This window comes from Scyliorhinus canicula, chromosome 11 (genome assembly GCF_902713615.1).
Source record: "Scyliorhinus canicula chromosome 11, sScyCan1.1, whole genome shotgun sequence".
NCBI classification, from domain to species: domain Eukaryota; kingdom Metazoa; phylum Chordata; class Chondrichthyes; order Carcharhiniformes; family Scyliorhinidae; genus Scyliorhinus; species Scyliorhinus canicula.
The window spans coordinates 14,766,421-14,783,814 of NC_052156.1; the positions used below are offsets into that span (position 1 = coordinate 14,766,421).

The 17,394-nt window shown below is 50.5% G+C and overlaps 1 protein-coding gene across 1 annotated transcript in view; it reads right to left on the reverse strand.

Moving 5' to 3' along the window:
• LOC119973637 (ubiquitin-like modifier-activating enzyme 1 Y) overlaps positions 1 to 17,394 on the reverse strand; it is a 354,147-nt gene that overhangs the window by 160,818 nt on the left and 175,935 nt on the right. Inside the window, exons 17-18 of the mRNA XM_038812018.1 lie at positions 4,668 to 4,869; positions 1,715 to 1,803 (exon numbers count right to left, since the gene is read on the reverse strand). Of these exons, the coding sequence (XP_038667946.1) occupies positions 1,715 to 1,803; positions 4,668 to 4,869 (291 nt within the window). The remainder of the gene's footprint in view (positions 1 to 1,714; positions 1,804 to 4,667; positions 4,870 to 17,394) is intronic.

Consider the following 17,394-nt stretch of genomic DNA (forward strand, 5'->3'; position numbering starts at 1 on the left):
GTGTCGATGTGTTCATCAAACATGATTCATGAATGAACAAATCCTTAAAAAAATTGCTGGAAACCATAAACCCAGGGTGGCACATTGGTTAGCTCTGCTGCCTCACAGCGCAGGGTCCCGGGTTCAATTCTGACCTTGGGTGACTGTGCGGAGTTTGCACTTCTCCCTGTGCCTGCGTGGGTTTCCTCCGGGTGCTCTGGTTTCCTCCCACAGTCCAAAAAATGTGCAGGTTAGATGGATTGGCCATGATAAATGGCCCCTTTGTGTCCAAAATGTTAAGGTGGGGTTACTGGGTTGGGGGGTTGGTGTGGGTGCGTGGGCATGGGTGGGGTGCTCATTCCAAGGGCTGGTGCAGGCGCGATGGGCCGAGTGGCCTTCTTCTGCATTGTAAATACTATGATGTTTCTATGAATATTTTCCAAACTCAAAATATGGTGTGGTGATGCCAGGCCCCAAGAATGTCCGTGTCTGAAAATCGGGGTGATGCTCTCGAGGAGTGGAAATAGCAAAGAAGAAGGAGGCCAAGAACACAAGTGAGTAAAGCCACAGCAGAGAAATGGCAAGAGTAGGAAAGCTCAAGGTCGGTGAGTTACTCCATTTACATCTACATAGCGAGGAACCAGGTTCACCCGCGCACTGGCATCTCATCCAAGGTCATGACTATTGCAAACTCCTTTATAAATCTGATCTTCAAGTGCATCATAGGCTCAGGCTTCCCTTCCCAGTTGAAGCCAGTGCTCAACCAATCAGAGGAGAGCCAGACTGCTCTTCACCAGTTGCTGCCCAGAGAGTCTTGCGGAAGGACAAACGCCGTGACCAAACACATTGGCCTTGAGTAAAACACCAGAGCGTATTGCAAAAACTAAACAATGCATTGCATGTGGGACAAACAATGGTGTTCCTCCTGATACAAAACACAAGGCCAACATTGCGGACAATTGTTTTCCACACAATAGCAGAATGTGTGAAGAGTGAACCGCTGTTCCATTGAACATACCAGAGTAGCCATGATCCGGAGATGCCGGCGTTGGATTGGGCTGAGCGCAGTAAGAAGTCTTACAACACCAGGTTAAAGTCCAACAGGTTTGTTTCAAATCACTAGCCTTCGGAGCGCTGCTCACTCCTCACCTGAGGAAGGAGCTGCGCTCCGAAAGCTAGTGTTTGAAACAAACCTGTTGGACTTTAACCTGGTGTTGTAAGACTTCTTACTGTGCTCACCCCAGTCCAACACCGGCATCTCCACATCATTGCCAGCATCGACACCGCAAACTGCCGGCTCAAAGTGGAGAGGATCTCCAAGAAGATGAGGAAGGAGCAGTGCTCTGAAAGCTAGTGTTTGAAACAAACCTGTTGGACTTTAACCTGGTGTTGTAAGACTTCTTACTGTGCTCACCCCAGTCCAACGCCGGCATCTCCACATCATCACCTGAGGAAGGAGCAGTGCTCCGAAAGCTAGTGATTTGAAACAAACCTGTTGGATTTTAACCTGGTGTTGTAAGACTTCTTACTTCGGCATACCAGAATAGGGTAGAGCTCTTTGTTTCTGTCAACACCAAAAAGACCCTACACGTCTCCCAGAAATCAGAGGGTATACTTGAAGGTATACCTGAACAATGGAACTCTCCTCAGAAGCGCAGGTGGGAAGGAGGGAAAATGTGACATGTTCACGCTCGAGATCCTCCAATTAATCTGCAATGGGCGAGACCAAATTTACCTTCTCAAAGTCGATGGGTAGCATCTTAATTCCAGTAAATTTCTGACGAGAGGAAAGAATTTCTTTTAGTTCCACCAAACGCTTGTCATCTGAAACAGGAAAGAGTTAAGGGAGGTGAGTTTGTAGAAAATTAACGATATAATATAATGCTGATGAAAACTCAATTTGTAAATGGTGGGGGGGGGGGGGCAACATACCATTCAATTGGCAGGAGATGCAATTTTTCTTCCAACAGAATAAGAGGAGAACTAAACGGTCAAAGTTGATCATACATTTGTGTATTTAAAGATTTAATAAGGTTATTTTGGTTTCTGCAATCTGTCTGAAGTCAGCTCTTTTATTGCGCGCACTCTTATTTTTGGATTAAGGCGTTGGGTGAAATGTTACAGAGGGCATTAAATAGATTTTGTCAGGCTCCTGAATTAGTGATTGAAAGTCAATTATGCTCCTTCTTGACAAACCACTGTTACTCGGATTTATTTTCCTGAAAGCGGCAAAGGTTTACACAAAAGATATTTTCTCTTAATATGAAAATGCATGAATGCACAAAGGCACACATATATCAGAGTGAGCCTGCAGACACTAATAGGGCAGCGTCACACTCCCAAGGCCATCACCAGAGCGTGTCTGCCCGACTATTTACACAGGCGAGCAGTAAACGTGCAGGGCTGGATGGAGGCTAGCAAAATTACATTTTCAGATCTAATTTACTGCACGAAATAAAAGAAGGGGAAAAGAAACATGGGGCACCGTGAGGGAGGAGGACTTAATATTCCCAGTACTCCACACGAGCCGTTCCAACTCGTCATGCCAATAATAAATTCAGCAGAACTGAGGGCTCGCGAGGTAGATTTTGAGATGCTGGGTGGAATTTGATCTCCTTCCCTGAACTGTGTTTGGTGGCATAGGAGTGGAGCGGCCGGATGGGGTAGGGGGCAGGGGGCAGGGGGGAGGGGGGCAGGGGGGAGGGGGGGGGATGGATGGGGAGGGGGCAGTAGGGGTACATTTAATGAAAAGAGAGGCTGGTGGGTGAGGACCTCATTGCCTGTCGGCGTCTGTCCCGATGAGGTCCGAGGTGGGGAAGCCCACGGAAGGCCTGCCCACCCCCGCTGCTGATTCAGGCCTTCCTGTGGGAAATTATTGTCCACTCAACAGCCTCATCCCACTGCTGCTCTTCACCCAACATTGGGGAGTTCGTGGAATCAGAGAATTTACAGCGGAGGGCAGCACGGTGGCACAGTGGTTAGCAATGCTGCCTATGGCGCTGAGGACATGGGTTCGAATCCCAGCCCTGGGTCATTGTCCGTGAGGAGTTTGCACATTCTCCCCGTGTCTGCGTGGGTTTCGCCCCCACAACCCAAAGATGTGCAGGGTAGGTGGATTGGCCACGTTAAATTGCCCCTTAATTGGAAAAAATAATTGGGTACTCTAAAATTAAAAATAAATAAATAAAATAAATTAAAAAAAAGAGAATTTACAGCGCAGGAGGCCATTCGGCCCATCGAGTCTGCACTGGCCCTTGGAAAGAACACCCCACTTAAGCCCACACCTCCACCCTATCCCACCTAATCTTTTTGGACACTAATGGCAATTTAGAGTGACCAATCCGCCTGACCTCTACATCTTTGGCCTGGGGGGGGAAACCGGAGCACCCGGAGGAAACGCACGCAGACACGGGAAAAACGTGCAGACTCCGCACAGACAGTGACCCAAGCCGGGAATCGAACCCAGGTCCCTGGTACTGTGAAGCAACAGCGTGAACCACTGTGCTACCCTGCCTCCCATGAGTTGGTGGGGGAAGACGCCATGCAGGAAGCCCAAAAATAAAACAGCAATGGGGGGGGGGGGGGGGGGGGGGGGGGGGGGGGAGGGGGGGGGGGGAAGGGGGAGGGGGGTCTCAATCCCAGATTGAGGGTCTAGACATTGGTAAACTAGCGTTTTCCTGGGATGCATCCCCTGACCTTGCTGCTGACCCCCTACCCTGACACCCCCTTCCCCACGTTTCCACTGACTGGAAAGATTTAGGATGAGGGTTCATAATCTCCAGATAAAGGATTGGCCTCACGAGGAGAAATCTCTTCACTCAAGAGCCATGATGTGGAGATGCCGGCGTTGGACTGGGGTGAGCACAGTAAGAAGTCTTACAACACCAGGTTAAAGTCCAACAGGTTTGTTTCAAACACGAGCTTTCGGAGCACGGCTCCTTCTTCAGGTGAATCACCTGAAGAAGGAGCCGTGCTCCGAAAGCTCGTGTTTGAAACAAACCTGTTGGACTTTAACCTGGTGTTGTAAGACTTCTTACTGTGTTCACTCAAGAGAGTCGTGGATGCACTGTTGTTGAGTAGGTTCAAGATTGAGATTTATAAATTTTTCAATGTTAAGTGAACCAAAGTTACGGGGTTAGGCTGCTGGTGCCACCTGGGTACCTTAGCAGTGCCAGGCTGGCACCTAGGTGGCACTGGCAGGGTGCCCAGGAGGCACTGGCAGGGGGACTGCCAGGGTGATAGGTTGGCAATGCCAAGCTGGCATTTTTGTGTGGGTGTGATCACGATAGGGGTGCAAAAAAGTAAAGAAATAAAGGGGGCAGCACGGTAGCACAAGTGGCTAGCACTGTGGCTTCACAGCACAAGGGTCCCAGGTTAGATTCCCCGCTGTGCGGAGTCTGCATGTTCTCCCCGTGTCTGCGTGGGTTTCCTCCGGGTGCTCCGGTTTCCTCCTACAAACCAAAGACGTGCAGGTTAGGTGGATTGGCCATGATAAATTGTCCTTTTTGTCCAAAAAGGTTAGGAGGGGTTATTGGGTTACGGGGATAGGGTGTGAGTGAGGGCTTAAGTGGGTCGGTGCAGGCTCGATGGGCTGAATGGCCTCCTTTGCCACTGTATGTTCTATGAAAGGAGAACATCACTTATAAACGTGACCAGCTGGTTGAGAATAAAGGACAATGAGAAGGTACCATTGTCTCTCATAGATGAACTTTCAGCCGCCTCCATCTCTGCATCGCTGGTGTGGATTATCACCCCTGATATCGGAGTAAATGGAGGAACATCAACGGACAGAAGTATCTGCTGGATTGCCACCCTGTCCTTACACCCCGGTATTAAATAGTTCTCCGCATACAGATTAGCTGCTGCGACAACGTAGTCCATGTGGAGGGCCTGTCAACACAAGGAGAAGATGATCAGCCATGTGCACCCAATGCAGTGTGAAAAATAGACCAAGCTAGTGCAGGAAAGTAGTTAAAATAGATGTACAACTGTCAAAAATGTGTACTTGTACATACTTGTTAATGTTTACACCCATGTACAAACGTATAGTCGTAGCATAAGGAATCTCAGGTATGCAGACAACACCACACATCCCAGCACAAAGAAAGATCTAGAAACTATGGCAGGTCCAGCAAAGTTATTGTGGTGAATGTAACTTAGTAATTCACACTGTATTTACCAATACCAATGTAAGCGCAGTAGCGTTATCCGACCACTAGGGGGAGTAGCTCCGGGAATGCTCACGAGTTTGTACAGGGCTCCACCCTTGGCTCCGCCAACGACTCCTCCCCCTGGACTACTGTATAAATACCCTTGTCCAGAGCCAGCCTGCAGTTCATCGAGAGTTCAACGGGTAACAGGCTGGCTCTGTAGTAAGTAGATTAAAACCACTGTTCATATCTTAAAGCATGTGTCTAGTGAATTGATGGTTCCATCAATTTAATCTACTTAAGAACAGTCAGGATCGATCATGGAATCAGCCCTCAAGCCTGGACGCCTGGAACTCGACCCACAGGATGTAGAGGCAAAAGAAATCTTCTCCCACTGGCTGCGGTGCTTTAAGGCCTACCTGGCAGAAGGGAGCACAGCCGAAACAACAGAGGAACAGAAGTTAAGTCTACTGCACGCAAGGGTGAGCCACAGAACCTCTACGCAACTAAACTCGGCCGGTTCATATACTGCAGCGCTAGCGATACTCGATAAGATGTATGTAAGGCCCATTAACAAAGTTTACGCACACCATGTGTTCACGACTCGCCGCCAGCGGCCTACAGAATCACTCGCCGAATTTTTAAGAGAGCTCAATAATCTATCAAATGACTGTAACTATCAAGCGGTTACCGCGGCTGAACATAGGGAATTGGCGGTACGCGATGCTTTTGTGGCGGGCTTGGGGTCTAATTATGTGCACCAACGACTGCTGGAAAAGGGGGCCCAAGACTTAGAAACAACTGCGGAAATTGCTACCACGATGGAGGTCTCCTACCGCAGCCTCACCTTGTTCCCCGTGGACCCCGCGACCCAATCATGGGCCCCCGACCAGCGACTCCCCCAGGCCTGTACTACGCGGCCGCCCAGCCACCATGCTGCCCCAGCCAGCCACCATGCTGCTCCAGCCTGCCATTTCTGCAGCCAGAACCAGCACCCACAGCAGCACTGCCCGACCCGCAACGCGACCTGCAGCAGCTGTGGGCGGAAAGGCCACTACGCGAATGTGTGCCTCGCAAAAAGGGCCCCAGTTTCCAACTCCCCAGCAGCACAAAGTAATCGCTCCTCACACCCGCAGGCCCGCGGGGCCCGAAATGCTGCGGCCTATGCCCCGACCCCGTCCCATCCCGCCACGTGCGATCCATGGGGGCCGCCATCTTGGAAAACCTCCACCACGCGGCCGGCCATGTGTGACTCATGGGGGCCGCAATCTTGGACGCCATCTTCCTCGCCACCCGCCACGTGCGATCCACGGGCCCGACCTGCATCTCCACGCTCGGACAACTCATCGGAAGAGTACGACCTCCCCGGGCGCACGTCACGCGGCCCGCAACTCGGCGCAGTTACCCTGGATCAATCACGCCCGAAGCATCTGCGAAATTCGCTGCCAGAGGTCCAAATCAACGGGTACAACACGCCATGCCTTTTCGACTCCGGGAGCACTGAGAACTTCACACGCCCAGACCTGGTAAGACGCTGTTCGCTCCCCGTTTTCCCCGTGCGGCAAACTATCTCGCTCGCTTCAGGCTCCCATTCTGTCCAGATCCAGGGGCGCACCGCCGTGACATGCACAATCCGAGGCGCTAGCTACTCAAAATTTTAACTCTACGTTTTGCCCGACCTCTGCGCGCCACTCTTATTAGGCCTAGATTTTCAGTGTAACCTTAAGAGCCTCACCCTCAGCTTCGGCGGGCCCCTGCCCCCACTCACTATCTGCAGCCTCGCTATGCTGCGAATCTCCCCACTCCTCTCTTCACCAATCTCACAAAGGACTTTAAACCCGTAGCCACTCGTAGCAGGCGATACAGCCTGCAGGATAGGGTATTTATCAGATCAGAGGTCCGAAGGCTTCTCAGTGAGGGGGTTATAGAGGCCAGCAATAGTCCCTGGAGAGCTCAGGTGGTGGTCGTTAAGACCGGGGAAAAATTCCGCATGGTTGTCGACTATAGTCAGACCATAAATAGATTTACGCTCCTCGACGCGTGTCCCCTCCCCAGGATTGCAGACATGGTAAATCAGATCCCCCAGTATCAGCTCTTTTCCACAGTGGATCTGAAGTCTGCATACCACCAGCTCCCAATCCGCCCAGAGGACTGCCACTACACAGCATTCGAGGCCGATGGCCGCCTCTTCCATTTCCTCTGGGTCACCTTCGCCGTCACTAATGGGGTCGCGGTGTTCCAACGAGCAATGGGCCGAATGGTGGACCAGTACGGGCTGCGGGCCACGTTTCCGTACTTGGACAATGTCACCATCTGCAGCTATGACCAGCAGGACCACAATGCCAACCTCCACCGTTTTTTCCAGACGGCACAGAAATTAAACATCACCTACAACAAAGAGAAATGCGTTTTCCGCACAACCAGACTAGCCATCCTCGGTTACGTCGTGGAAAATGGAGTCCTGGGCCCAGACCCGGACCGTATGCGCCCCCTCTTAGAACTCCCCCTCCCCCATTGCCCCAAGGCCCTCAAACGATGCTTGGGCTTCTTCTCCTACTACGCCCAGTGGGTCCCTCAATATGTGGACAAAGCCCGCCCACTCTTTAAGGCCACGTGATTTCCCCTGTCAGCTGAGGCATGCCAGGCCTTCAACTGCATCAAGGAGGACATCGCCAAAGCGGCCATGCGGGTGGTGGATGAATCCACTCCATTCCAGGTAGAGAGCGACGCCTCAGAGGTAGCTCTAGCAGCCACACTAAATCAGGCAGGGAGACCAGTCGCATTTTACTCCCGTACCCTCTCCACTTCAGAACTCCGACACTCCTCAGTCGAGAAAGAAGCACAAGCCATTGTTGAGGCTATTCGTTACTGGAAGCACTATCTCGCAGGTAGGAGGTTCACCCTCATCACCGACCAAAGATCGGTTGCCTTTATGTTTGATAACTCGCAAAGGGGCAAAATAAAAAATGATAAAATCCTGCGGTGGAGGATCGAACTCTCCACCTATAACTATGATATTAAGTATTGACACGGGAAGCTCAACAAGCCTCCGGATGCCCTATCTCGCGGGACATGCGCCAGCACGCAGATTGACCGACTGAAAGTCATCCACAACGACCTCTGCCACCCGGGGGTCACCCGGCTCGCCCACTACATCAGAGCCTGAAACCTGCCTTTCTCCAACGAGGAGGTAAAAGCGGTCACCAGAGACTGCCCGATCTGTGCAGAGTGCAAACCACACTTCTATAGACCAGACAGGGCCCACCTGGTCAAGGCTTCTAGGCCCTTTGAACGCCTCGCGATTGATTACAAAGGGCCACTCCCCTCAACTAACAAGAACGTTTACTTTCTAAATGTCGTAGATGAGTTCTCCCGTTTCCCATTCGCTATCCCGTGCCCCGACATGACCTCCCACACAGTCATTAGGGCCCTGCATAGCATCTTCACCCTGTTTGGTTTCCCCAGCTACGTGCACAGCGACCGGGGTTCATACTTCATGAGCGACGAGCTGCATCAGTACCTGCTCGACAAGGGCATTGCCTCGAGCAGGACTACCAGCTACAACCCCAGGGGGAACGGGCAGGTGGAAAGGGAGAACGCGACGGTCTGGAAGACCGTCCTACTGACCCTCCGGTCTAGAAAACTCCAAGTCTCCCAGTGGCAGGATGTCCTCCCAGAAGCGCTCCACGCTATTAGGTCCCTCTTGTGCACAGCGACCAATCAGACACCTCACGAGAGGCTCTTCATTTGTTCCAGGGGCACTACCACGGGGGTCTCACTTCCGGCATGGCTGAGGACACCGGGCCCGGTACTCCTGAGGAAACACGTCAGGGCACACAAAACCGACCCCCTTGTTGAGAAGGTGCGCCTGCTCCACTCCAACCCGGAGTACGCCTTCGTCGAGTTCCCTGACAGCCGTCAGGACACAGTATCCCTCCGGGATCTGGCACCCACCGGATCCAGCGCCCCCTCTACCCCCACAGAAGGACCTCTCACCCTACACCCCATGCTGCCGCCCCCTCGCGCTCCCGAGCCCACAAGCTCGCTCCACCAGTTCCGTGCACCCGCACCGGCCAGCCCCCAGCGCTCCCAGTCCCCGGTCGAACCAGGAGAGTATGAAGCTCGGGCACAACCCTCCCTGGAGTCCGCCATCGTACCCCAGCACACAACACCCATCCAGCCACCGCAAGAGGCTGCAACCCCGGTGCTCCGCAGATCACAGCGGACAGTTCGACCACTGGACAGACTTACTTTGTAGACCACCAACCCCGCCGGACTTGATTTTTTTGCAGGGGGTGAATATGGTGAATGTAACTTAGTAATTCACACTGTATTTACCAATACCAATGTAAGCGCAGTAGCGTTATCCGACCATTAGGGGGAGTAGCTCTGGGAATACTCAGGAGTTTGTACAGGGCTCCACCCTTGGCTCTGCCAACGACTCCTCCCCCTGGACTACTGTATAAATACCCTTGTCCAGAGCCAGCCTGCAGTTCATCGAGAGTTCAACGGGTAACAGGCTGGCTCTGTAGTAAGTAGATTAAAACCACTGTTCATATCTTAAAGCACGTGTCTAGTGAATTGATGGTTTCATCAGTTATACAGTGAATCTTTCGGAGTGAACATAAATGAGGCAAAGACCAATGTTATGGCTCTGTGGTGAATGTATTGCTGTAACAATTTACCAGTCGCCAGCAGAAGCAGGCAGTATAGCATCCTGGATTGGACTTTTATCAGGACCGAGGTCCAGCGACTCTTGCAGGAGGGAATCATCGAGGCCAGCAATAGCCCCTGGAGAGCTCAGGTGGTGGTCGTCAGGACCGGGGTAAAGAACCGGATGGTTGTAGATTACAGCCAAACCATAAACCGGTACACGCACCTCAATGCGTTCCCCCTTCCCCGGATCGCAGACATGGTTAATCAGATCGCGCACTACCGGATGTTCTCCACGGTGGATCTGAAGTCTGCGTACCACCAGCTCCCAATCTGCACGGAGGACCGCCACTACAAGGCTTTTTAGGCAGATGGCCGCCTCTTCCACTTCCTCCGGGTCCCCTTTGGCGTCACAAATGGGGTCTCGGTCTTCCAAAGAACGATGGACCGAATGGTGGACCAGTACGGGCTGCGGGCCACATTTCCGTACTTGGACAACGTCTGCGGCCATGATCAGCAGGACCACGATGCCAACCTCCAGAGATTTCTCCAAACTGCCCGAACCCTTAACCTCACTTACAACAAGGAGAAATGCGTTTTCCACACGACCAGACTAGCCATCCTCAGCTACGTCGTGGAAAACAGGGTTCTAGGACCCGACCCCGACTGAATGCGCCCTCTCCTGCAACTCCCCCTTCCCCACTGCCTCAAGGCCCTGAAAAGATGCCTCGGGTTATTTTCATATTACGCCCAGTGAGTCCCCAACTATCCGGACAAAGCCCACCCACTAATCAAGGCCACCATCTTCCCACTGGCGGCTGAGGCCCGCCAGGCCTTCAGCTGCATCAAGGCAGATATTGCCAAAGCCGTATTGCTGTAACAATTCACCATGTGCTTATCTGTATTACGCTATTGCCCATGTGGGTTCCACCTATGGACCATTGTATGGTATTACCTATAATGTACCATGTTAGGGCCTGTGTGGGCTCCGCCCCTGGCTCCACCTCCTGAGGGGAGGTATAAAGAGTAGTCGCCCTGTAGGCGGCTCCCACTAACAGGCCAGTTGCAGGCAGGCACTGTCCTAGTTGATTAAAGCCACAGTTTACTTCTACTCCTGGTTTTGTGTGAATTGATGGTCGCATCAGACTCTAAATGCAAATGGAAATGTCAAGATTGGAAGTCCTGAGGTAGATAGAAGCTGTGGCCAACTTTAAATATTTGGGCTCAATGATAAACGCCAAAGTTACATCCAAGGATGGAAACCAGGTTAGCTTAGCTACAGCATGGCGGTGTGTCCAGTGACTTAAGTAGCGTCTGCAAGTCAAAAACCAAGTTGTGACTTGCAGGCGCTACTTAAGTCACTGGTCGCCCCACCATGAAGCTGACAAAATGTCCGGGGCAATCATTAGTGTGGAGTGTGTAATGATATGTATATAGGTACGCCAATGAAGGGTTAATTATTACATCTCAGTGTAATTCAAACACTAGAGGGCACCACCAGTTCAGAGTATGAATATCAGACCTCAGGGAATCTTGGGTAGTGTCAGCAGAAGAGAAGTATTGATCACAGCACGAGGAGTAGTTTACATTAGAGAGAAGTAGCACGAGGACGTCATTAGTTGATACTAGATTATAGATTACTGTTCAACAGACTCAATCTTACTATTTAATTTAATCGTTATTCAATAAATTAGTTTTGTTTTAATCTAAAGATTGGTGGTTTCTTTATATCATCAACTCATCAGACCATTCTGGATCACAAGGGAAAGAACAAAGACATATTACCACAAAGTGTAATATAGCAGAGTGTTGCGCTCGATGGATGTGAGAGAGTCGGATTCTGAAGGAAGAGGGTGAGAGGAGGAGGAGAGTTTTTGAAATGTGGGTAATGGTGGACGATGCCCAGAATCAATTGGTTGGACAGAAAAAACAAATGAGTGGGTTAGATTAAGAGGAGAGGTTCAGGAATCCACATGGCGGCTAAGAACAGTTAGAGAGAGAAGGACAGCCAAGTACTGACATTGGAAATAAAAAGCCGGCAGCCTTGCACTGGAAACAATTGGAGGAGAAATTGGGGGTAGAAAGAAAAGAGGACAAAGAAATAGCGGATGGGTAGATAAGATTGAGACGTGGGCTGAGGGAGGCTTGAAGGAAACCAGATAATAAGCAAGGCAATGGCACCGGCCCCAGTAAGTATACGGTGACATTGAATAAACACACCGATGCCCAATTTCTCCCAAATTTTCAAACATAACCGTGTTCTCCAAAACGTCTTTCTTAAAAGAGCTTTGCAGAGCTGGATTAAAAACAGACCAAGCTTTAATGTTGCAGGTTGTTTGGGTTGTCCTCAGTGATAAACTGACTTTGGTCATATTTAGTTCTGCCCAATACTGCATTCGAAACGGGGGTAAAAAGGAAGGAGGCCCAGCATGTGACGACGGGAGACTGCCCATTAAACATTCGAGAAGGCCTCTCAACCAAATTGAATTGTGGGCAGCGCAAATCATGATCTACAGCCAGGGAGATAAATATTCCCAAATAAGTCAAAGTCGATGTCTGGACTCTGCTCCCTCTGCAATCACGTTCTATGCCCAACTTTGCAGTTTGTCTGTAAGTTAGATTTCCACCTGGTGGGCTGCATTCGGGCAGGATTATTCAGGAGAGATGTTAGGAAGCATATCTACACTCATAGAACATAGAACAGTACAGCACAGAACAGGCCCTTCGGCCCTCAATGTTGTGCCGAGCCATGATCACCCTACTCAAACCCACGTATCCACCCTATACCCGTAACCCAACAACCCCCCCCCTTAACCTTACTTTTATTAGGACACTACGGGCAATTTAGAATGGCCAATCCACCTAACCCGCACATCTTTGGACTGTGGGAGGAAACCGGAGCACCCGGAGGAAACCCACGCACACAGGGGGAGGACGTGCAGACTCCACACAGACAGTGACCCAGCCGGGAATCGAACCTGGAACCCTGGAGCTGTGAAGCGTTTATGCTAACCACCATGCTACCCTGCTGCCCATGCTGCCTACTCGTATGAGGAACGGTTGAGACTCTGGGTCTGTACTCGTTGGAGTTTAGAAGGATGAGGGGGGATCTTATTGAAACTTACAGGATACTGCGAGGCCTGGATAGAGTGGACATGGAGAGGATGTTTCCACTTGTAGGAAAAACTAGAACCAGAGGTCACCGTCTCAGACTAAAGGCACAATCCTTTAAAACTGAGATGAGGAGAAATTTCTTCAGCCAGATGGTGGTGAATCTGTGGAACTCTTTGCCGCAGAAGGCTGTAGAGGCCAAATCACTGATTTTCTTTAAGACAGTGATGGATAGGTTCTTGATTAATAAGGGGATCAGGGGTTATGGGAAAAAAGCAGGGGAATGGGGATGAGAAAATTATCAGCCGTGATTAAATGGCGGAGTAGACTCGATGAGCCGAGTGGCCTAATTCTGCTCCTAGTTCTTCTTGTTTTATGGTCTTAGAGGTTTGAACTCTCTCCCACAAACGACAATTGATGCTAGATCAGTTGTTAATTCTAAATCTGAGATAGATAGATTTTTGTGAAGCAAATATATTAAGGGATATGGGCCAAAGGCAGGTATATGGAGTTAGGCCACAGATCAGCCATGATCTCACTGAATGGTGGGACAGACTCGAGGGGCTGAATGGCCTGTTCCTGTTCTGATGAATTGCCAGGTTAGCTCGAGATCCTAAATTCAGAGATATTTTTGTGCCACGTGGACATATTGGAGTTGAGGGAAGGGCCCGAATACCACAGTCCCGCTCTTCCACTGTAACTGTGGTGATTGGGAACTGTCCCTCGCTGCTGAGAAGCTATCCTGATTCCACTGTGGGTGCAAACATCCGAATCAACAGATCTTTAGCAATCACATGGGGTGGTGGGACAGGTGAGGGGTCGTGAAGGGCAAACAAAATGAAACCCGTGCGCATGAATTGGGCTCCTTGGTCAGCCTTCTACCATCTGCACTATTCCGGGCCATGTGCCCAACCCAGAACGCGCCTGGGTGCCACACCTTCGTTGCTGCTGCCAACAGGACAATGCCCATCTTTTGCTGGCGCCTTGGGTGGTTCTGGACCCAGGTAATGGGAGCACCCAGTGAAACATTCCATCCTGCTGGCTCACCGTCCTTTCAGGATTCCACCCACTCCTACCCAAAATGAAACTTCTATTCCGGGAGCAAAATACGACAGAAATCGAAAATATTCTAAAAATGCTGGAAATACTCAGGAACCCAGGCCAGTCTCCAGAGGGAGGAAAGGAGCATTTCAGAAATGTGAACGACCTTCAGAACTGGGAAAAATTTGAAATGTAATAGGCTTTCAACGAGGGAAACGTGGGGGAGGGGCAAAGGTGTGGGAAAGAGCTAAAGATAAAGGGCGGGATTTTCCGGCCGCGTTCGCCCGGAGAATCCCACCCGAGGTCAATGGACTTTTCCATTCTACGCGGCTCGTCCGTGGCATTCTTGAGGCGGGCAGGGCGGGAGAATCCAGTCCAGAGTCTGTAATCGGGTAGAAGGCAGTAGAGATTGAACTACAAAAGAGTTAGTCGCCCAGGGTCAAATAGAGTGGCAATGGGGCAAGAAAAGAAACAAAAGCTGTATCTAGAGGAGGTATAAATGGCAGAATCACAGAATTGTTACCATGCAGGAGCAGCTCATTTCGCCCATTGTGTCTGCACCAGCTCTCCAAATGAGCATTCTGACCTAGTATCATTCTCCTAACGTTTCCCCGTACCCCTGCACACTGCTTCTATTCAAATAATCACCTGTTGCCCTCCTGAATGCCTCGATTGAACATGCCTCCACCACATCCCCAGGCAGTGCACTCCAGACGCCCATTTGCTTCCTTTGCAAAACACTTTGAATGACAAACAGTCCTGTCCGAAAGCTGGTTCCAGGGAAAACAAGAGCAAAACCGGAAACCGACAAAGAAAATGACGCAAAATATGCGAGACGTGGGTCTCTACTCGAAACTGGAGGTGCTATCCCTCCAGTTTACACTGCACCTCAGGGTAATATCTTAAGAGCCCCACGGTTGAGAGCTGAGCATTAGGGCAAAGTGCAGGATTAAAATGGCAGTCCAACAGAGCTTGTGGAATGAAGAAAGCTATTCTGAGAAGTAGTCACCCAAGCTGCATTCTCTCGCCTCAGCGCAGAGCAGACCGCATTGTGACCAGCCAATACAGCATCATTAAAAATATGCACATAAATATGTTTCATTTGGGGCGGGTGCATTCCTGCGCTTGCATGGAAAGATGCCGGGGGCGTGATGAACTATGGAAGCAATACTGTAAGGAAAATTTGTAATTCATTTAAAGAATCTGTTGAACCTGTAATTGTTTTTAAGTCTGTTTTAAAAAGACAATTAAGAGTTTGCATCAACCGCCGTAAAAGGCGGTTCAGAGGAGATTTACTAGGATGTTGCCTGGTATGGAGGGAAGGTCTTACGAGGAAAGGCTCAGGGACTTGAGGTTGTTTTCGTTAGAGAGGAGAAGGCTGAGAGGTGACCTAATAGAGACATATAAGATAGTCAGAGGGTTAGATAGGGTGAACAGTGAGAGTCTTTTTCCTCGGATGGTGATGACCAACATGAGGGGACATAGCTTTAAATTGAGGGGTGGTAGATATAGGACAGATGTCAGAGGCAGTTTCTTTACTCAGAGAGTAGCAGGGGTGTGGAATGCCCTGCCTGCAACAGTAGTAGACTCGCCAAATTTAAGGGCATTTAAGTGGTCACTGGATAGACGTATGGATGAAAATGGAATAGTGTAGGTCAGACAGGCTTCAGATGGTTTCATGGGTCGGCGCAACATCGAGGGCCTAAGGGCCCGTACTGCGCTGTAATGTTCTATGTTCTAAGTGTATCTTTCCTGGGTAAGAAGTACTGGTCCATGGTACCTGATGACTTGTGACCTGGAGACAGTATCTCATAAGATAGTTAAGATAGGGGCACCATGTGGTCAGGCACAAAGGAGAGCTGCAAGCAGAGGAGCTGGAGGATGAAAGCCTAGATGCAGAAACAAAGAAAACGCAGACAGAAAGAGAGACGTAGAGAATTCTTATGAGGAGAAGAAGCACATCACCCTCGGGAAGGGGTCTGTTTTATCTGTTCCGCAGAAAGGTAGGCAGAGGCCGTGGAGGTACAGTGCGAGCTGGTTAAAATGATCTAAAACCTTGAATGCCGTGTGAATAGCTCAGAAACGCTAAACAGCTACGTTTTTCCCCCAAATGGCCAAACCGTGAATCTGGGTATTATTGAATAGTTGATTGGAAAAGAACTCTGGAAAGTTACACCATCAGGACTGTCGTGACCTCGGCAGCACAGCTGTTAGCACTGCTGCCTCGTGGCACCAAGGTCACAGGTTTAATCCCAGGTATGGGTCACTGTCCGTATGGAGTTTGCACATTCTCTCATGCCTGAGTGGGTCTCACCCTCACCCAAAGATGTGCAGATTAGGTGGATTGGCCACTCTAAATTGCCCCTTAATTGGAAAGAAAATAATTGGGTACCCTAAGTTTATTTTTAAAAAAAGGATGTCGCGACCTGAGGGAGAGAGGGTTTGTAGAAAAGTGCCCTGCTGGTGATTATCGCACCTATGGAACTGAAATGTAAAAGCTGTTGGGTAGGGCTCCTCTCCTACATTGAATGAATAAAGAAGAGCATATTGCAGAACTATGTAGCTATGTAATCTTTGTTGTACCTACTATTTAAAGCAAAATTAATCTTTCAACTTGCAGCATCAGTCGACTGCTAATTCACGTTTAATTTGCATTGTGTCAGCCGTGTTAAATTAAAAGCTACAAAAAGTGGAAACTTGTTGGTAATTACCTCACTGGAGGGCGGGGGAGGGGGTTAATCAGTAAATTTGGTTGTTTTGGTTTACTGTTCCCCCATGGGAATCAGAACAGGGGCGATTATGAAATGGATGAACGTGTCGCCGACGGAATGGTCCCTTTGAAATTCCGAAATGGTAGTGGAGATGAAGGTGGTTTGGAGCTGGCTCCTGGTGCCACCATGCCACCCGGAATTTAATTGCTTGAGGTTTGGGCAGCCGTACTTTCAGTTGCCCAGTTCCTAAACTCTGGAATTTCCTCCTGAAATGTCTTTGCCTCACCAGCTCCCTCTCCTCCTTTAGGATGCTCTTTAAATGCTGTATGCTTCACTCGATGCCGCAGTCTATATATTAACATTGTGAACCTTGGGCGGGATTGTCCGCTCACCGGCGGGGCGGGCAGTGAGGAGTGGCGTGAACCACTCCGGCGTCGGGCAGCCCCGAAGGTGCGGAATCCGCCAAAGGGCCTCCGCCGGCTGACGCGAGTTGTCGCATGCGTGGGAGCAGCAGCGTGTTCTGGCGCATGCGCAGGGGGTTTCTTCTCCACGCCGGCCATCGCGGAGGTTCACAGCGGCCGGCGCGGAGGGAAAGAGTGCCCCCACGGCACAGGTCTGCGGATCGGTGGGCCCTGATCGCGGGCCAGGCCACTGTGGCCACCCCCCCCCCCCCCCCCCCCGGGGCCAGATCCCCCTGCGCCTCCCCTGCGCAGGCCGCCCGCAGAGCCAGATCCCGCTGGTAAGAACCT